The sequence below is a fragment of the Narcine bancroftii genome, chromosome 10 (assembly GCF_036971445.1).
Source record: "Narcine bancroftii isolate sNarBan1 chromosome 10, sNarBan1.hap1, whole genome shotgun sequence".
NCBI classification, from domain to species: domain Eukaryota; kingdom Metazoa; phylum Chordata; class Chondrichthyes; order Torpediniformes; family Narcinidae; genus Narcine; species Narcine bancroftii.
The window spans coordinates 33,777,458-33,800,071 of NC_091478.1; the positions used below are offsets into that span (position 1 = coordinate 33,777,458).

A 22,614-nucleotide genomic window follows, 5' to 3' on the forward strand; every position below is an offset into this window, starting at 1 on the left:
GAATCAGAGTAATTAATAGGGTTTATTATTTACTTCAAAATTAACTTATCTGGAAAAGAACTGCACTAAATCAGAAGTGAATTGACCATTATCATTTTATAATCTTCATGGCATCAAAACTTCTTGCCTCAAGATTATCTATCCTCCTTCGTGACCCCTAATGAAAATGTTTGTGCAAAGTTATTTTTAACATTACAAAATGTTGCCTCATTATAAATAAAATGTCAGGATAAAAAATCCACAATCAAATAGTCAAAAGTGCATCATACAAATAGTTTTGAAAACTTCAATGTTGAACTGATTGATTTAATGACAATGGGCAGTCCAGATCCACAACAGTTCACAGACAGGACTGTGGCCTAAGCCTTTTACAACAGCATTTTCATTACTAATACATTTTATTGCTTCTTTTTATTAGCAAATCACTACAAGTCAGTGGGTGAATTGTGCTTCAATTGATACAATTTTCAGACACAGTATTCATTTCTCAGCCCAGTGTGACTGCAAATATACAGAACATTCACTAAAACCCAAACATGGTTCAAGAGGAATGCGTGTCTGCAGCAAATACATATTAAAAAATAGAACTGCTTCTTTAAACAGTTTTTCTGCAAAACATAAAATACTATTAACATCAGTATGCAAACAATTACAATTGGTTTTCTTTACAAAAATATTTACATTTTAATAGCAAGATTTAGTCAATGGCCTTCAAATTATTCATTCATTTAAAATTAATTGATTCTTGGACTCATTTTACAACCACAACATAATTTTCCTCGATAGAAGATGTTCAGTGTAGTATTTTAGAGTGCAATGCAAAAAAAGTAATAGGAAAATTCAAAAACTTCAGTTTAAGGGACATTCGTGGAATGTAACACAATGAAAGTGACACCGCTGTATTTTCTGGTGGTATCACATTTTTAACAGGCTACAAACCGTTGGAAATTAACACTGTTCAAATCATTCAACATTTAGTACGATGGATGGATATCCTTCTCAGTACATTACTGATAAATACTTTCTTGGGTTCTTTTAATCACACAAATGATGAGAAAAAATATTTTCATCAACAAGTTGTTACTGTTGAAAGCAGGAGGTGAATGCTGAACATATTACAAAAATCTTTCTACAAAGATATTATTCTACTTATTTTAAATCAGTGAACTATTAAAACAGGTAGAAAAATTGCTTGTCCAACAGCCTTTTTGAGCCAACTAAGTCCTACTTTAAGTGGAAAATTAAACATTTAGCAATAAAGAATATTATTTTCAGTATCTTTACTATTCCCATCAATGCTAACCTATCATAGTTGGATTTCAGAAATCTTGTATTGTCCAATGGAATATACAATTGCAATAATAAATAAAACTACATTGGTGTAAACACTAGACCTCAATGGCTAAACAAACACAAAGTCAGGCAGGTTTTGCCTTCACAATTGGACAACTCAGTCTATACATTCATGGATTCGACTATGGACAATATCCAATCGCTATATGCTTTTGTGGGTACTACTGGGAGGTAAAAATTGCCGCATCTCAGGTCCAAATACCTTCAAAGTATGACTGCAGAGTCATTATTTTATACATTAGTTTAGCAACAAGATTGCACATATTCATCGGTTGCATCACAGGCTTTCAGTTCAGTGCTGCTGAGCTATTTAGCCTATACGAAAATTCCCTAAACCAGCGCTAGGCAGAAGTAATATAAGATTAGAAATTCTATATCGTTGTTTAATCATATATTGCCAAGTAAATATTACATCTGATTGTCAAGGTGAACTGAGTGGAGGAAGGTATTCTATTCTTAAGGAAGAAATTTATTCCTGCAAACTTTTCTTGTCAAATCAATGATCAATTTTAGTGACTTATTCTTTATGGATAAAATAGCAGGATTCCAAAATCCATCATCTCATTTTCACGCAGAAGCACAAGGATCAGAAGTCAATTACAAATTCAATGTGACAATCCATTGATGGATCTCAGTCTGAAATTTGGCACGAGAAAAAATTAGATTCACCAAGATTTTTCCCAAACAGTTATTTCATTAATCTGGAACTTGACTTGGAAGCCCAATTATTTTGCTTGGTTGTTGCGTAAAGGAATCAAGCAACAAATCCCTCCACATAGGGATGAACCATTTTTGACCCATGCACTGGCACTCAGTGTGATCATAGAAGAGCATTCTTTTATACTTTGGTTTTTTTTTTACTTCTTGGAAAACAATTTACTCCCTTCAACTACAGAACTGGACCATCAATGTTCATAGGATAGGACATGAAGGTACACGTCCCCTAAAAATGCATTTCCTTGTTTATGATTACACCAGTGGTATACAACAAAAACATTTTCCAACTTCAAAATGTAGTCCTTAGGATCAATTAACTTACCATAAACAAGCAAAGTCAATGCATGTTTCAGCTGGAACGTAAATTTATTCAAGGACATAGAACAAGTTTTGCCATTTCGCTCTATGTTTTAGCATTTAGCAGAAGCACATGTATAACTTCAGGACAAAGGCTTTTAGACACATGAACAGTGTTCACTGACTATTAACTCACAGGCTAAAGAGGGAGTGATTATTTGCAGTCTCCAACACAAATATCACACTGACGAACATTGACGTTTCTTGGCTCCAGTCGCAGAATAGCATCAAGCTTGTTCTTGGGAAAAATAAATGCATCTGAAAAATGGTAGACAGATACAAATTTTGTTTCTGTTCCGAAAAATCTGATTCAGTCCATTGTCCAATATATATCCATTCATTGTGCAAACTGTCGATGGGTAAACTTTAGTGCAGTATCCTTCATAGTGGATAACAGCTGCTCTGGTCTAACCAAAGTCAATCCTTGGCCGATACTGTAGTACCATTGGATAAGACTATAAAAACACAAAAAAAAGTGATAATTCAAAAGGATTACTGGTATTAATTATTATTTTTTATCTGGCTTACTCATTTTATGCTGCAACAAGGCTTACATTTCTGAAATAAATCCTTTTTTTCCCCCATCAATAAGTAAAGTTTCAAATTTAGTTCACCTAGGTAACCTTAACTTACGCCCAAAATGATCTAACGACAAAGATCGAACCTGATAATTGGCAAATAACGTGTTTGACATAATTCCAAATTTTTCTTTAAATCTATGAAATGAAACAAAATGCGCAGCTTCGTAACAATCTTCTACCAGCTTAATGTCTTTCTGTTCCCATGATTTCAAATATTGATTGTTCATTGAAAAAGGAAACAATTTATTCTGGTACAGCAGGGTTTTAGCCGAAATTTTACCTTTAGTTCCTATCATTTGATTTTTGTTATACCTTAACTCCATTAATTGTTTTAACACAGGTAAATTATAATTTTGCAAAAGTTGAGGGTTCCATTTATAAAGAAATTGATCTATTCTTTGTTTATGAATCTGAGCCATTTCAATTTTAGCCCATATCAAAAGTTGATCCATTTCAAACATCCTATTGATGAATTTTAACTGCGCTGCTTCATAATTATTTTGAAAGTGTGGTAATTGCAATCCTCCTAAAGCATATTTCCAGATCAGTTTTTGTAATGACACCTTTGGCAATTTACCTTTCCATAAAAACATTCACATGGCATTAATTACTCAGGATAATGTTTATTCAGAAGAAGTTAAATCCCCACAATCTTTTAATACCAATTATAGTCTCTGAGGACTCCACAGTTGAATTCCATTTTTCACTCTCCATGAAATGTTGCAGATCCTGACAATAATGAGGCATAGATCAAGAGTTAGCAAGCAATACTTGAGCCAGCGGAATGGCAGGCAATGATCTCCAAAAAAATAGATCCTACAAAACTTTACCTTTACTGAGTCTGCATCATCAAAACATCCTGATCATTGCTGGTGAACAAAAGACAACTGGACCAGCCACGTTAATACAGAGCAGTTCAAAGGCTAGATATCCTTTGGTGTGTCCTTTACTTCTTGATAGTCCAAAACCTTTCCTCTCCTGACAAAACATATCAGTAGTATGGAGGAATCCTTTCCTCTTGTCTGGATCAGAACACTTCTAATAACACTTAAGAAGTGTGACTGACAGCCCATTCACTATCACAAGCATTCTTCCCCTCCTCCATCAGAGTACAGTAATTGAAGTGTGTGTCATCTACAAATGCTACACCTCGGCTACTTTGCCATTCCACAACCACGATCACCAGAGACAAGAGAAGTTACCCAAGGGGAAAGCCAACAACTGCATGTCCTCCTTCAGGTTACACACCATTATGATTTGGAAATATATCACCATTCCTCCTCTGTTGCTAGGTCTAATTCCTGGACCTATTCAACAAAATAGGGGAAGCATCTTCATTGGAAGGATGGCAGCAGTTCAAGAAGGAGGCAATCTTCTCAGGGGCAATCAGGAGTTACCAATAAATCCTGGCTTTGCCAAGGACACTTACACCACAAACAAGTTAATAAATTTAAAAGATGAGTTAAGATTTTTAAAATGGTCCATCATAGGAATCATACCAGGCTGCGGGCTGCTGGTGACTGGGTCATGAGAACCGGATATCAGCACCGGGATTCAAGAGGATGCTGAGGGCAAGAAAAGACCCCGAAGGGCCCTGGGTGTGATGGCTTTCTTATTGTGTTGGAGGTTTAGATCTGGGCTCAGGTTATTGAAGGTTTGAACTGAACAAGAGTCATCATGCAGATGCAGAAGCTGTTGGAGCGCTAGAGGCAAATCCATGGATACTCAATGGCACTGGGGTGACTCTATTTTGCTTTTCTTTTTCTGACTGTAAGGGGCGCTTCAGGCAATGCTAATGGTGAATCTTAGTCTGGACTAAACGCAATTTCGTGGAATATTACATTTCTATTTTATTACCTAACACTGCATTGTAAGGTGAATGGCTCTTTGAACACCCTTGAAGTTGCCCAAAGCTAAGGGAATAAAAATTGAAGACCAGGGTTGAGCTAATTTCTCATGTGGCTGGTGATATTTGTAAGACAAAAAAGGACAATGTGAACTGTGGCTTCCTCTCTACCATTATTAACAAAGTCTTGACTACATCTCATCCATATGTCGTGCCTCTTCTCTCCCCCTCTCTCCTCCATTACAGGACAAGAACATAGTTCACCATTCACCCCACCAACCTCTACAATCTGCAGCTTCAGAAGGATTTCACTACTGGACGCAGAAGCACATTTCCGCCCCTTTCAGTATTTCACAGCGATTGTTCCTTTCACGACTCATTGGCTCACTATTCAGTTCCCACCAGTTCCCTTTTGTAACAGTACATTCCCCTGCAACTCAATGCAACATTGGTCCTTCCTCCTCTTTTCTTCCCGATCTCCAAGAACGGGACCCAAGCAGCCTTTCCATGTGAAGCAGTGATTCACTTGCACTTCTTCCAATCCATAGTACTGTGTTGAGTGTTGACTTGCACTAGAGAAACCAGACGTAGATAGAGTGATCTCTTTTCTCAGCATCTACATTCAGTATTCAGGGACAACCCTGAACTTCCTGTTGCCTGCCACTTTAATTCGCTATCATACTCAGACCTTTCTGCACTGTTAAACACGGTCCGTCATAAGCAAGAGGAAAAATACCCTATCTTTTGCCCTGAAATGTTGAACACAATATGAAAATTTGGAACTGCTGGTAACTTGATTTCTCTCTCTGTAACAGTTGTTCATCTTTCATATTGGCTCAGCTTGTGTGTGTGAGTTTATTTTTTTCCCCCTTTTTCCCTCTCGGATATGTCGATATGCCCAACCTGATCTGCCAGGTATGAGTCCCTACTCTGCATTTCACAATTCCTACATTTTTGGTGTCTATCGTCTCAATTTTCTTTCACGCTGCTCCTGTTCATTCACTGACCAGATAAGCAGGTTTACAACTTACGCCTATGGTCACCGCAGTCTCCCGCATATCACCCTCCACACCACCCCTGCAGCTTTAATGAGCTTCAGTATCACTCTCCTACGGTGGCTATGACACCAGTACAGAAACAGGATATTTTCACATTTAGATCTCCATCCTGCTTCCCTCTACAAGGCCCAAGAAAGTTGCCTGAATGAACACAGCTCTAACACCGAGGAAGCTTGACGCCATCCAATAAAATGCAGCCGCTTGACTGGCTCTCCACCCATCACCCTAAATTTGCCCTGCCTCCACCACAGTTGCACTATGGCTGGAATGTGTACCATCTATAAAATGCTCTACAGTTACCCCCTGACAGCATAGCCAAAACTTGTGGTCTCCACTACCAAAGAGCAGAAGAGCTTAATTTAAACCACAGCATATTTCATATTTTTTATTGTATGAATAATACATTGCTGAATATACTGTAAATCTATTTATATTTACAAAGATTAGGAAAGCAATATCTTATTTTGAATAGATAATCAAAACATCATAACTTATGACCTTTCCAGACACTTTGAAGAAATGCATTTCTAACTGAAAACAATTAATCCAGGCAAATGTGCACAGAACTGAAAGAAATGTTCCCATTGTAATTAAAACTCTAACCAAGTTCATACCTAATTACAAAGTAATTAGAACTTGTAAATGAGGAGTTGCTTGTTAACTAGCATGAAAAATTAACAGTCAAAAACTTTACAAGCTATTTCTGTAACTGATGCTAACACCCATTAAAAGCTTGTACGTGTTTTCCAATGTGCTTTTGTTCAATAGACAAAATATTTTATTGAATTTGAATGTATTATGATAAATAAGGCCAATTAAACCACCTATTAAATACCGTGATTACACAGTCGTTGGTGGAAGAGCAGCATATTTTAAATTAGATTACATCAGTTTCCTGTTGTTCAACATTGGTGTAAGCATTTTGAAATAATGGCTTTAGAAAGAAACCCAGTTAATGCAGACAGGAAAATCTTTAAGAAAACAGAGAACGCTTTGTCATGCATCTTCCTAACTCCAAACTCAAGAAGTGGTTGAATTTAATTTTTAAATCATGACTAAGTTATTCAGAAATAACATGAAATGATTTGAAATTTGAAGACTTAAATGAGGGCATAAATTTTTAAAAGCTTAATTTTAAACTCACCTTCAAAAACTGGCCTAGAATACAAATCAGGTCTAAAGTATATGTACATCTGCAGTGGGCAGAAAGAAATTGCTGCTTTTTTTTCGTGTCTATTCCGGAACACTTGGTTCATCTGTTTCTGCAGGTTTTTATGGGTGCTGCGCTGTAGATAATATGAAGCATAAAATTCTAAAGAGAGGACATGTGGACATGGTCCTATTGAATTGAGAAGGCTACGGTGTAGAAATGGCTAATGTTAGTGTTTCAAACGCCTGTTCCGCAAAAATACTGGCCAAGGCTGTAATACCCACTGAAACCTGTCAGTGTGTGGACCACACCTATTTCAATCTTAATTAACTCCAGAGACATCATGAAACCCAGCTTCTGTAAATGAAAATGACAGACATTTTGGTGAGCAAAGCCTTAAGGGTGGTGTTGAGCATATAGGAGCCATTCAGTGGAATGATCTCACTCAGACCATCAACAATGCTTTTCATTCAAAAGTTAAAAGCTCTGGCAAAAACATTGCTCTTGTACAGTTAATTTCAAGTAATGGACGTGCTTTCTTTTATTTTGGAGACAATTTTTGTATTTTTTTATTTACTATATTTAAAAAATCTTTTATCTGTTTCAAATTTAGAGATACAGCACGGTAACAGGCCCTTCTGGGCCATGACCCTGTTCCCCCCAAATACCCTCCAAACCCTGAGAGTCAAACAGAAAAGTTTACAGATTGAAGAAGTGCCCACATCTTGTTCATACCTTGTTGAAGGGCTGAAGCCCGAAACATTGGTTGTGTTTGGACTTGCTGAGTTTCTTCAGCATTGTGTTTTCACTACAACCTCCAAACCCTGTATGCTTTAGGACAATAGACAATAGACAATAGGAGCTGGAGTAGGCCATTTGGGTAAAAACTGGAGCACCTGGAAGAAACCCATATGGTCGTGGGGAGGACATACAAACTCCTTGCAGACAGTGGCGGATTTGAACCTGGGTTGCTAGAGCTGTAATAGTGTTGAAATGACTGCCACGCTAACCATGCCACCTGTTTTTGATCTACACTTGGTTTACATGGACAAGGTTGACAATAAATAGAAAAGAACTTGCCAAATAATTTCAGGCTAATACCTGATGGAAAAGGGGGGAAAATACTGGCAATGTACAGCATACCAGGATCTATCCTTTTATTTAATTTCAAAACCTGATCTACTTGCTGTTCATTTCATCATTTTAATTTTTGTCTTCCCATGTCCGCCGGTTGCAGAATTAGGAAAATGTAACTGGAAACAAAACTATTCTACATTCTGCCTTCTTCTGCATAAAATTGAGAAAATATATGGAAATATATTAACAATAAAAATGCAGCAAACAGGAGCCATGGAACAAATCAGCTTCTTCCAAACTGCAACATTCATTTTAATCTCTGGGATTCCAAGTAATAGTTGTACGATAAAATAACTTATCAACAGTGACATGATAACTTTTTTTCAGCTGTGCCAACACAAATCTACTTTGAACATCCATGCTTCAACTCATCTCAAGGCATTAGGAGATACTGTCATCTTTACTCATTATCTCTAAAAGCATTGTTGATGTAAAAGATGTTAAGAAGGTTACCAACCCATTTCCAATCTACTAACTGGACAGGTTCTTGCATTCTTAGACACATACACCATGATTCTTTGCATCAGCCAACAGTTATAAACGTTAAGCAAAGGATTTCTGTGCCTAGAATAAATTCATAATGAAGATGAACGGCTGAAATTATATATATATATTCAAATATAAATATCTGAAAGATGAAATTTTCTCAATTTCCTTCAAAAATTAAAAGCCTTTCTGACTCATGTTTCTTTCAAATCACCTCATCTCCCTCTAACTGATCACACCGGAGCAATCATACTGGGCTGTAAGGTGCTCCAAATTTATGATCACGAGAATTGCCTCTGCCCTTGTGGCCATGAATCACTTGAGCCTTCAGTTTACATAGTTCTAGTGGTCAGATCCAACTGAAGATGAAGAGAGATCAGGCTGTGGGTACTGAAGATAACAACAGATTATGGTCAGAAAGAAACGAATGCTCCCTGATGCTGCCTGAGAGAGTATGACAAATGTAAGCTCGAGATTTGAAGATGGATTACACGAAGCTAAAAATATGTTGGAATACTAGATTTTAAAGGTAGAATTCCTTTATAATAAAAAAACCCAGAAATAATCAGCAGATCAGCCTTGATCAGCAGAATGATTCAAACTTGTTTGAGGAACTACACTCGTACAATAAAGTTCCCCTAACTCCCCTCAAACTGATCTCTCATTGTAACTTGTAATGGCACTGATTTACCACAGCTTACAACAACAGGCAGCCTCCTCTTGCGTCACCAGATACGGCTCCGACATATTTTTATGGTAAGTGCACAACCGCGACAAACTACTCTGCTCTGTTTATTCTACGGTAGTGGTGTATGGGATAGACTCGATGGATAGCACACAAGCAAACATTTTCATTGCACTTCGACACATGCAACAATAAATAAAAACTTGAAACTTGAGAGCATGGAAAAATTATTTAGGGTGTTAAGAGTGGAAAGTCAGAGAGATTGAATGATGTAAATAGTGAGATGCCTAAATGAGACTTTCTACTTTAACTTAACAGGGATTTACCCCTTTATCCTGCCCTTGGGAAAATCTCTGAGCCAATATTATTGCTTCATCATGCATAAAGCAGAAAATCCTTGCAAGAAAAAGCAGAAACAGCTTTTTGATGGGACAGATATATTCATAAATTACTTTGAAAGTATCTAGAAGTTTGAAAACTTAAGGTTGTGTTATTCTTGGCATATAATCTATGCTAAAAACACATGCTGTCTACAGGATACAATGCAGTGTCTAATACAATTCTTCAGCAAACTTCCTGATAAATTTCAGGTGGCCAAAATTAATGTCTTCTCATGGCCATTTCATGTGTGTTCGTCAGCCTTGACAACCAGGGTTTTAAATTGATCAGCCTTGGCAACCAGGGTCTTAAATTTACAACTTCAACAGTCTTAATCCAATGCTATGACCATGAAGCTATCATGCAGGAAATGGCAGAGGAGTTAAACAGATATTTTGTATTGGTGTTTACAACAGAAGATACTACAAACACCCTACAAATAATGCACAGAGGAATTAAATATCATCAGTCTCACTGGAGGAATATTATGAGTCAAACTAATAAACTAAAGACTGATAGGAATGCTGGGCAGGATGGTTTGCATCCTAAAATAATCACCTCTAGAGATGGTGAGTGTATTAATTTTAATCTTTACGGTAATGCTGTTACAGCACCAGTGATCAGGACCTGGGTTCAAGTCCTGCACTCTCTGTAAGAAGTTTGTAGATTCCCCCGGGGGTCTGGTTTCCTCTCACTCTTCAAAACGTACTGGGAGGAAACCAGCAGGTCAACTGGGTGTAATTGGGAAGCGTGGGCTCGTGGGCCGAAATAACCATAACCATATAACCATTTACGGAGCAGAAACAGGCCATGTTGGCCTTTCGAGTCTGCACCGGTTCACTAGAACAACTCCACTAGTTCAAACCTCTAGCTCTCCGCCAATAACCCTCCAACCCCGTCACCTCCATGTACACATCCAACCTTCTCTTAAATGATGGAATGAATTACACTTTTTCAAAAACAAGGCTTAAAGATTTATTTGATTGTTAAAATCAATTCATTGTGTAAGTATGAAAGTATGTTTATTATTTATTCTGGATGATGGTGCAATTATGACTTGTTACCGTGCTGTATGTGTGCATTTTTTAAAAATTTCCCAAAACTCCTTAGATTTGGGGAAGTACCCGTACCAGAGAATTGAAACTCTTTTTCAAAGAGAGAGCCAAGGTGCATGACATGACATCAGTCGGCCTCATCATCAATGATAAGTTGCGCAATAAGAAAGAGGTGGAAAATCTCGTGAAATAGTGTGAAAATAACAACCTGAGTCGCAACGTGGACATAATAAAGGAGATAATTGTGGACTTCAGGAGGACCAGAGATGACCACCCTCCATTACACATTAATAGCTCGGAAGTGGGGAAAGTAGAGAGTACAAAGTTCCTTGGAGTCCACTTAAGAAGTGACCTATCCTGGACACAAAACATCTCCTTACTTGGTAGTGGCCAGGAAATGTATAGCAGTAACCTGGAAAAATGATGTGGAGTTAAATATACAAAGATGGCATATTGAAATTCAATCATGTTTACATTTAGAAAAAAATAAATATAATTTGCAAAATAATAATTTTTTTTAGAAAATGTTGACCCCATATTTAAAATGTATGAATTTAGATGTTAAGTAATTTTTTTACTTTTCTTTTGACTGGCGAATTGATATATTGCAACCTAACCTACTTTGTTTGTTTATAAATACTTTCTATGAGTATGTTAGGGGGGGGATAGTGGGGTGGAGGGTGGGGGGTAGATTTAGATGTTTTTTTAAATATTTGATATTTGTACAGTTTTAAATAAACTTTTCAAAAAAAACCATCTCCTTACTTGTCAGGAAGGTGCAATAGCGACTGCACTTTTTCAGAAGACTGAGACAGCAAGGCTACAAGCCACCAACTCATCAACTTTACACAGGAGCTCAATTAAAGCTGCATTACAGTGTGGTATGGTTGCCAAAGAGCATCAGATCGGAGGTCTGATGAGATTTATTAGGATAGTTGTTTAAACAAGGCTCACAAAATCAGAGAGGACCACTACCACCCTGAACACAGCATCTTCCAGCTGTTTCTCACTTAACCACGGAGTCAACAGAATCCTGTGTTTAACACCAGCGGGAAAGAGATCCAGGGGCATCACAGTCAGAAGTGCAAGGCTGGGAAACAATTTCTTCCCACGGGCAATGAGGCAACTGAACGATTGATGAACTGCTCATACAAACCCTCTGTGACTCAACTATTTATTTAACAATGATATTTATTTATTTTAACATTTGTTCATATGTACTGTGTATATGTTTCATTTGTCTGTATGTGTTAGGTCTGTATATTTGTTTCAGTGTGTTGCACAGAGGACCGGACAACACTGTTTCCTTGGGTTGTTTGGATCATAAATAAACTTGGAACTTTTGCCCACTGACAACTTTATTTTTGGAAAAAATGTCAGATTCAACGATTAAGACAGTTGGAGGAGCACATATGGAGAATCACAATCAAGTTAAGTAGCATCAGGCATGGATTCCTGAAGAGTAAATCATGTGTGGCATATTTATTGGTTTTTTTGAAGAAGTCTTGACTAGTGTGGATCGAGAGGGGAAAAAAAAAGAATCATTGTATTTGGGCTTCCAGAAGTCATCATATTGCACAAAAGGGTATGGGCACATGATGGTGGTGATAATGGCTTGGAGAGAGGACAGGCAACAGGTAGGATGGAGTGAGTAGAGATGGAGGGCATCATTTTCATCCTCATAATGGGGTCAATACTGGAACTGCCATTGTTTATAATATATATTGTAATGACTTGGAAGAAGCAGCAAATGTATTGGAGTCAAATGTTCATTTAGACCAAATATAGTGACGGGAATACAAACAGTTTGTAAATAGATATTGATAGTTTAATTAAAGGGAAAGTATTGGTAAATGGAGTATAATGTGGGAACGTGACGGTGAAATAAAAAAAAATCACTGCAGGGGATGGAAATCTAAAATTGAAGCTGTTCATTTTGAAAGGGCAGAGTATGATGTAAATCAGTGGTTCTCAACCTTTTTCTTTCCACTCACATACCACTTTAAGTATTCACTATGCCATAGGTGCTCTGTGATTAGTAAGGGATTGTTTAAGGTTCTATGTGGGTGTATTGGGAAGGGTTGCAGCTGTCATGTGACAGCACTGCCCCCTACCTAGTTGGAGGACACACCAGCTGCCAATCAAGGTTTGGTTCTGCCCCAGCCATTATTGCACACTTTGCTGTTGGACACATTTAAATTACCTGGACTGCATTCTCCATCCTGCCTGTACTTGGCCTTGGGCCATTGGCTGTTGTAATTAGATTAAACCTCCTGCCACTGAGCTATTGGCCCCCAGTAAATGATGTGGGCTTGTCCCTCCAGCACTATAAAGGGGCCATATGTTGTTTGTTCTCTCTTTTTGCCAGCTTGGAACCACCCTGCTTCACTCCAGGCCTAGAAATGTGGAAGGGTGCTGGAGAAACTGTTGGTAAGATGTGCACTGTTAAAAGGGTTGGGAGTGTTTAATTAGTGTCCCTTGTAGCATAGAGCTATGCTTGCACTGAGTCGAGGGGTGGTGGGGCGTCGTTGTGATTTTTCCCTGATCCTTGTATGTACCAGTTCATTGTGTGTGTGTGTGTGTGTGTGTGTGTGTGTGTGTGTGTGTGTGTGTGTGTGTGTGTGTGTGTGTGTGTGTGTGTGTGTGTGTGTGTGTGTGTGTGTGTGTATAAAGGTTTGCCTAACGTATTGACCCTGTTGTTTCATTTCCATCCCTGAAATAAATGTGTGTTTTGTTCCTCCACTTTGGTTTGGTTCTTAACCTGTGGGACCCACACAAACCTGAACAACAGTGAATGGAAAGAAAAAGGTTTGAAAACCACTGTTTTAATTGTACATAATTGACTTGTTTTGTGCATGGTTTCATAATTCCAAAGGAAATGGGCCAATTACAATTTTTCTCAAGCAAAATGTTTCAATTGGGTCTAGAGCAGTGATTCTCAACCTTCCCTTCCCACTCACATACCACCTAAAGCAATCCCTTACTAATCACAGAGCATTTATGGCATAGGGATTACTTAAAGTGGGATGTGAGTGGGAAGAAAAAGGTTGAGAACCAGTGATGTAAAATGAGGGAAAAAAACTGTAGAAAGCTGCAACACAAAAGATTTAGGAACCCTTGGGCATGAAACACTCAAGTGCAGCAGAGTCTCAAGAAAGCTAATGAAAAATTTGACCTTGTATCAAGCAGAGGAGGGTGGAAAAGTAGGGAAGTCTTAGTGCAATTGGACAAGGTACCAGAAAGACCACATCTGGAATACAGTAAACAAATTTGATTCCCCCTATTAAAGGAAACCTATTATTTCATTACAGGTATTTCAGAGAAGGTATATTAAAATTATCCAGAATCAAGGGATTGATCTTTGAGGAAAGTTGAACATGTTGGAACTCGCTGAAGTTGAAAAGAATGAGAGGAGATTTTTTTTGAAATATAAAGGAACGTTAGGGGACCAGATGGTAAATGCTGAAAGGATATTCCCTCTCATGGGAGATTTTTCAGGGGAAATGGTAGAAAAGTGGACTTGAGGAAGGTTGGATAATCTTATTGAATGTTTCAAAGGTGTGAATGGTCCAGCCCTGTTCCCACTTCTCATGGTTTGATACCCCAGACTGGTTTGCTTAGACTCTTATATTTTTTGTAAAATTACTCTTCATTCTACTCTGTCATAACATGCTCAAGAATAAATTATGTCATGATTTTCTTCCCTTTGTATCCTTCACTCTTCCAAATGATCCACTCTGCAAACATTTAGAATCAGTGCTTCTCAACCTTTTTCTTGCCACTCACATCCCACTTTAAGTAATCCCTATGCCGTAAATGTTCTGAGATTAGAAAGGGGTTGCTTAAGGTGGTATGTGAGTGGGAAGGGAAGGTTGAGAACCACTGCTCTAGACCCAATTGAAATATTTTGCTTTAGAAAAATTGTCATTGGCCCATTTCCTTTGGAGTTATGAAACCATGCACATAAAGTGTCAATTGCGTACGATTAAAACAGTAGTTTTCAACCTTTTTCTTCCCACTCGCGTACCACCTTAAGCAATCCCTTACTAATCACAGAGCACCTATGGCATAGGGAATACTTAAAGTGGGATATGAGTGGAAAGGAGGAGGTTGAGAACCACTGATTTAGATATATCCTGCACCATGAAAGCAGTAATTCTTGTCTGGTTGTCCAGCAGTGTCTTTGCAATCCCCTCCTTTAATCATACTCTTTTGCTGTATCAAAATCAACTTTGTATGTGTTGGCTTTGGTCTCTCAGTTTTAGCCATATTGCCTGCTATCTACCACTAGATTACATTAGACATCACTATGATAGATTAGTGAATTATTGATGATTTGTCTCCGTAACATCGCACTAAAATATAATTGTCTCTCACTACAGCACATCACTGAATGCACCTGATCTTGCACTGCAATACAAAACATTTTCAGCTGTGGTTACGTCTGTATCACAATTGCCTCTAAAGCATCTGACTATGAATTCTAAAGTCCCACTTCAGAGACTTCAAGTGAAATAGTAAGTGATTGTTGCACTGTTCGTGGTGTTGGCTTTTTTTGATGAGATGCTAAACCAAAACACTCCCCCTCTATTCTCTTGGATGGACATAAAAGATAAATCTTTAAAAGAATGTAATTATTTCTAAATATACAGTACTATATTTATCCCTCAAGCAACATCACAACAGCAGATTATCGGGTTAATATCAGTGTTACTTTGATATATTGCTGTGCACAAACTGTCTGCTTTGTTTCCTACATCACAAAAGCAAGTTTAATTGAATCAAATTGTTCATTGTTACTTGTACGGCAACACAGTGAAAAGCTTAGTTTTGTATGCTATACAAACAGCTGGCAAAAGTGTTTAATTGACTGAAATGTTTTGGGATGTCTGAGATGGCATTGAGGTCCTATATATTTCCAGTCTATTTTGTTCTGTAATATATTGAAAATTGAGATTGAATGACTGAAAATCATCCTATGATATCAGCACATTGTGGTGGTGGTGGTGGGGGGGCTACTTGTGAGTTTTAAAAAAAATTGTACATTTACTGATAAGGGAAATACTATGTGACATGGTTGATTTTTTTTTTGTAAAAGATCAGAAGCTCTCATAAACACATTCAGTGATTTATTTAGTTACACTGGAACTGATCAACCCATCTGAAATCAAGAAGTTTTCCTAGTTTCTTCCATCAATGGTTGACATTCACTTTTTTAAAAAAAAAGCAATATCGAACAGATCACTGACAGTTCAGCAAAGTTTGAGCTTAAAATCTTTCATTGAGGAAACTCTGCCAGTGTTTTTCACATTTAATGTTTTGGAGTCGGATTAAATTATAACATTTCAAAGCTGACTCCAACCCAGCAACTTCTGGTTTTAATAGAGACAAATCAAGGGTTGGGTCTGCCATTTAACTATTCTCATGAGGTTGTCGAGTTACGTGAGACGGATGGAACAAGGCAACAGCAGGCCTATGGACAAAGTAGAAGAGGTTAAGAACAGAAATATGTTATAACCTTGCCAAAGGCAGCACAAATGTCAAAACAGATGAAAAAGACCAGTTTACAATGAAGTACAGAATCTTGTAATTTCTAAAGGATACACAATGAAGCCATGTAGCCCTCCCTAAATATTGCTGTAGAGATTTGAAGGCTTCTTGTACTTTCTGATTTGACCTGTCAACTATATTACAATAATATAAAGACACTGAACATAGCAGTTCATCCACAGTGATATTTTCTAGATCCAATGCTAAATTAGGCACATACTGCAATTTCCACAGGAACAAGAGACCAGCACCTATAAATGTTTTTACCAATGCATACTAAGACACAATTTTTAAGTGTATTGCCAAAAGGTTCATTCATCACCAGTCATGCTAAATACAAGAACCCACAATGATCATGTTACTTACTTGCCTCTGAAGCTTATTTTATTGTAGAATGGATTTTGGAGGCACTTTGTTACACAAGATAGTGAGCACTACAGCTAAGAATAATATTTCTGGGCAAAACTCTTTAGAAACTTATGAACCTTTCAAACTGATTTTAGGACAGGCATATTTTTGATCTCCAAAGCAAATTCCATGTCAAGTCCTATTAATGATTTTGGTTTTGGTAATTTGGGAAAATAAACACTTAAATTTCCTTTGCTATTTCTCAAATCTTGATTGCGATGGGTTTGAAATTCAGAAGGAGCTTTAAATAATTAATAGTGTAAGGCAAAATCCCAGTGTTATCAAAGTAACTGCAGCACCAAAAGGAGAAGTGGGTAGAAAGCAGAAGCATCCCAACCATTTGTGTAATCAGTAAAATAATGCAACACTGTGCCACACTTGCATGCTAACAGGTCTTTCAGCCCAAGAGCCCATGCCGCCAAATCAATCCACAACCCTCATATGTTTTTGAAGGGTGGGACAAAACTGGGGCACAGAGAGAACAAACTCCTTACAGACAGTCATTGCCAGATTTGAACCCGTCATTGGAGCTATAACAGCATTGCACTAACTACCACGGTAACCATTCTGCCTTTAATAAGCCCACATGCAAATAGGAGAGAGAGAAGGATGCCTAATATTAGTTTATTTTTCATTATAACAAGCAGGAATCTTATCACAGCTCCTTCATCAAATTCTACCACCACTGACTGAACAAGGAAAACACAATGGCAGCAATATTCCTGAAGAAGGCATAATAATCAGCTCACTTCTCCAGGCCAGGATTCTGACAGCATTGGTTAAGGTGCTGTCTGCAAGAGTGCAGTTTGTGTGGTAGGTGTCTTTATCTCGATTTGCTACTAAGCCTCAGCTTATGATAGTTTTTACCTCAGGCCACAGACAATCAGTCTTCAAAGACAATATTTGGGATTTCATCATTTCACTTTCAATAAGAATAATTCAAATGTGTAAAAACCTATAACTAGCAACAGTGATTCCAGATATAGAATATCCATGTTCAAATTTATTATCATCAATTGTACAAGTACAACCCTATGAAACAGCGTTCTCCAGTCCGCAGTGTGAAAACATGCAAACACATACACAGGCATTATACACACACACACATATATATATGTACATATAAAAATAAATAAGTATTATCATTTTGCTGTTTAAAAGATCATTAGTGAGAAAATAGAAAAAAATATCTGTTTTCTGGTTATGTTATGAATTCTCCTTAAGATCCATAATTATACAATTGATACAGCTCACACAAGACTGTGTTAGGGAATATATTGGCATGTCTGTGCGCAACAAATTGGGTTAGCAGGCACAACCAAATAATATGCAGGGTGCAAAAGCAGTTCAACTGATTTGCCTCCAGTAAGAATGTTCCTCACATCTAAGTCGTTCTGCTCTTGCTCCAGCCACAATATAACTTTGTGAAGCTAATCTGTCACAATATTGGCCTTGCTAATGCACTAAAGTGAGAAACTAAATTATTATTATTGGCTGTTTGGTAAACTCAAAGATAAGAGAAGTTGATGTTTGACCTAAATTTGAAAAAAAATGTTGCAAGTTAATCACGGGGGCTTTGGTGAGGGTGGCCCTGTTCTGTAAAAATCTTGTGCATACCAATAAAAAACAGTGCTCTAGATCCTTTGTATCAATGTTCATACTTAGATGTCAATATCATTTATTTAGAAAGAGTCAATATTCTGCAAATGTAAACAGGAAACAAGTTTGTGATACTTTTTTAAAGGAAATGAATTCAAGTCCTGTTTAAACTATCACCTTAAAATGATTCACAAACTCTATTTTTCCCTAAAATCAATGGAAAGAAACTAATTTTGAAATAATATATTCAAAACTAAAATGAGAAAATTACATATGTATACTTACATTTTCAGCTCGGAGTCTCCATCTCGTCATATATATGAATTCCATAGTATGATCCTTCCCCATAATTTCCCCATTGCATAGAACATCGAGCTTTTGGGGGGAAAAAAAACAAGTGTTTTCTGTCAATGTAAAGATATCTATATTACATACATAATGGAGAGAGATTTCCTCTTTCATCCAACTTTGTTCATCAACCACTGAACTTCAAAAGGAAAAATTGGAAATTAGCGCTTTCTGGGAATGCAGGTTTTATTTGTAGGTTATTGTCGAGAAATGAATGCACTTTGTTATATGTTGCTTACAAAGTTCAAAATCATATGTAACACAACCCTAACATGATCAAGTTAGAGTTGAGGGAATCGATTATCTTTGTTTCAATCCCGGCCACAACTGACATCTCTTTTCATTACATTAAAAACAAAAGCTTGGAGAATTACATTGGCATTGCTAGTCAATGTTACTATATGTTCTTAAATGTTCTATTTTGTTTCCAACGTTATTTCACCATTCAAAACCACCTAGTCTTCTGTCTGTCTCTCTTAATTACTCATTAAGTAAATGAATTGTTCAGTGATCCTTGACAACTGGCAATTATTATCAAGGTGGGTGGGATATGACCAGCAACCTAATCTTCAGCAGTGGGTGCTCTTGTACAACACAGGTTAGGGAGCTGTTAACTTCAAAATAAAAGTTGATTCTTGATCAAACTAATTGTTCATCTAATTATGTCTGAACTGTTATGAGAATGGTAAAGGTGCAAATAATATTTGAGAGTTTTTTGGAAATGTTCCCAGTCTGTTCAAGTTGAAGTTTAGGATCATCTGACTACATTTACAACCCAACGAAAGTGTTTTTCCAGACCATGGTGCACACATAATAAGGGGCACAGTCAGGTTCCAGAGTTAGTGGAAGTGAGCACATTAAAAAAAAAAGCACCATGATGCAAACCCAATGATTTTAAATTTGTTATACATTTTTAAAGCAACCTCTTACCATGCACGGGCCAGATGGTGAGTCAGTGGTTGAATGGCGGGCCTCAATTATTTTTCGGTGGCGTCAGACCAGGAGTGCAGGGGGAGAGGGGTGTGGTGGCGGCAGCATCAGACCAGTGCGGGGGAGGCGGTGGTGGTGTCGGACCGTGGGGGGGGGGGGGGGGCAATGGCGGCATCAGACCAGGAGGGCAGCAGCATCTGACCATGGGGTTGGGGGATAGCAGTGTCGGACCGGGGTGGGGAATAGCTACACCACTGCACACGATACACACAACATAATAATCACACACATAATGATTTCAAGATATAATTCAAACTAAATAAATAAATTTTGTATGATTTACTCGGTGACAGGATACTGTTCATCAATCTCACAGCCTGTGGTGAGAAGCTATTTCCCTGACTAGCAGTCCTGATTTCGGTGGCCCTGGACTTCCTTTATGATGTGTGCTGCATGGAAAAGGTCCTCAATACTTTGAGTGCTATTTCAGTCACGCTCCCAGTAAATGTCATCAATAGAGGAAATGGAGACCCCAGTGATCTTCCTGGCCATTTTGATTATCCTCCACACTTGCATTCAGTTTGATGCTTTGCAGCTACTATACCATACTACGACACAGTCAGTCTACTCTCTTCTGCTCCAGTAAAAGGTTTAAGATGGGGGTTGGTGGCCTTGCCCTCCTCAATCTCCTTAGGGAGGCATTGCTGTTCCTCCTGACTAATTGAGGAGGTGTTGTACGTCCAGGATAGTTTATCCATTATATTCACACCAAGGAACTCTGTGCACCCCATCTTCCCCACAATGTGGAATAGAGAATGATTGACTTTCGTTCTCCTGAAATCCACAATCATCCTCTATGTCTTATTCAGACTCGGGTTGTTGTTCTCGTACCATTGTACGAGCAGCTCAACCTCTTTGATGGCCAAAATCACTGTTGCTGATGAGGCCAACGACTGTTGTATCATCTGCAAACTGATGATTCAGTTACAACTGAATCTGGACATGCAGTTGTGATTCAGCAGCATGAACATTAAAGGGATGAATACACAGCTCTGAGGTCACCAGTGCACAGCATGATGGGACTTCAGGTTTTGGCACCAACCCCAACTAACTGTTCGTTTGGTTAACAAGTCCAGAATCCAGATGCAGAGAGGGGGTGTCAAGTCTCAGCAAGAACAGTTTATCCACCAGCCTCTGAGGTATGAATCATGGTGAAAGCCGAGTTGGTCAATGAGCAAAAGCCTGGCGTATAAGTCATCGTTCTTGACATGGGTCCGGATGAAGTGGAAGTGCAAGGCTATAGCTTTATCCATGGACAGGTTTAGACAGTAGGCAAACTGCAACGGGACCAATGTCACTGGAAGGTACGATATGATGCTTTCCATTACCAGTCGCTCAAAGCACTTCATGATCGTAGAGGTCAGTACTACTGGGCGGGCGTTGTAACATCTGTCACTGAATCCAATGCCTTTCCAAACGTATAATTAAGTTACAGTGCCAAAGGAGAACCACCTCCAAGCACTTGCCAATTAATATTTAATTCTAATGGGAATTTTTTTGGTTGATAGTCAACTGTGATTACTGATAAACTATACTGTGATTCCTTTAATCTAGCTTATCAATAAAAAAAATTGATATACTGTTTTTGTGACCTCCGACTATGCTCAAATTTTCTTTGTAAACAAAAACAGAAACAAAAATATATTTAGTAATAAATAATGTGCAAAAAATCTTTCAATGAATCTCTGAATTAAATCTGTCTGATGTTGGACAGGTAGCAACAGTTCCTGAACCTGGAGGTATGAGTTTTGTGACTCCTATAATCTCTTTCTTAATGGCAGCAGTGAGAACAGAGAATGTCCTGAATTGTGTGGATTCTTGATGATTGCTGTAGCTCTCTGTTGGCAGCACCATTTCATGTACATTTTCATGATGGTGGGAAAATTTTGCCTGTGTGATGTACTGGACAGGGCCCACGACCTGTTGCAGGGCTTACTGCTCGGAGGTTTTGGTGTCCCCATACCAGGCTGTGATACTTTCCACTCCACATCTGTAGAAGTTTGCCAAGGTTTCTGATGTGAATCCAAACTGTTGCAAATTCCTCAGGAAGTGAAGCACTGATGCCCTTTCTTCCCAATGACATTAGTATGTTGGGCCCAGGAAAGATCCTCTAAGATGGTGACTCCCAGCAGATTTAAACTTGTTCACTCTTTGCACCTCTGATCCCCAATGAGCACTGGATAGTACACCTCTGGTATTCCACAATTTGTCCTTTGGTTTTGGTAACATTGAGTGAGAGGCTCTTGTTAGTACATAATTTAGCATCGTTTCCAACCTCCCTCTTGTATGCTAACTCATTGCCCTTTTATACAGCCATGTCTTCCTGGTGCAAAAAAAAAGGAATTGTTGTAGGAATTCAGCAGGTCGAACAGTATCTGTGGAGGGAAGGCGATAGCAGATGTTTTATGTCGAGACCCTGCGTCAGGACTCACGATGTGAAATGCCACCTATCTCTTTCCCACCACAGGCGCCTCTTGACCCTCTAAATTCGTCCAGCAGATTGTTTTCAGCTCCAGATTCCAGCAACTGCAATCTCTTGTGTGTTGTTTCTAAATGGCATTTTTGGACACTGAATGATTAGGTACTTTGTTTTAAAAGTGCCATTCTTTTTCTGAATAAGGATAATTAATAGTTTTTTAAACTTGTAAACATGCATAGCCATAAGTTGGAGATGAGATGTTGTGAACCAAACTGGCCGACACTTTTAATTTCAAAATAAATAAAAGTTTGCGAAATAATTCTTAACAGGAACTTTCCAATTAGAATCTGATCCACACTGCTAAAAGAAGCAGTTTATTATGTTTAAAAAAAAAAAAAATCATCAGATATTAATACTGAACTGTACGATGGAAAGAAGGAAAAAAATGGAGTGAACATTGCATACCAAAGGGCAGGAAGTAGCTCAAGTAAAATTTT

At 38.1% G+C, this 22,614-nt stretch overlaps 1 protein-coding gene across 3 annotated transcripts in view; it reads right to left on the bottom strand.

Annotated features, from left to right (window-relative positions):
* Nucleotides 1-285: 285 nt before the first annotated feature.
* The window catches only part of pcgf5b (polycomb group ring finger 5b), a 145,308-nt gene continuing 122,979 nt past the window's right edge, over nt 286-22,614 (bottom strand). Inside the window, exons 9-10 of one of the 3 annotated variants that reach the window (XM_069900592.1) lie at nt 18,646-18,735; nt 286-2,882 (exon numbers count right to left, since the gene is read on the bottom strand). In XM_069900592.1, the coding sequence (XP_069756693.1) occupies nt 2,835-2,882; nt 18,646-18,735 (138 nt within the window). In that variant the 3' untranslated portion in view covers nt 286-2,834. Of the gene's footprint in view, nt 2,883-4,632; nt 5,427-15,962; nt 16,277-18,645; nt 18,736-22,614 lie in introns of those variants that run through there. The other 2 variants (XM_069900590.1, XM_069900591.1) reach the window with 2 other exon arrangements.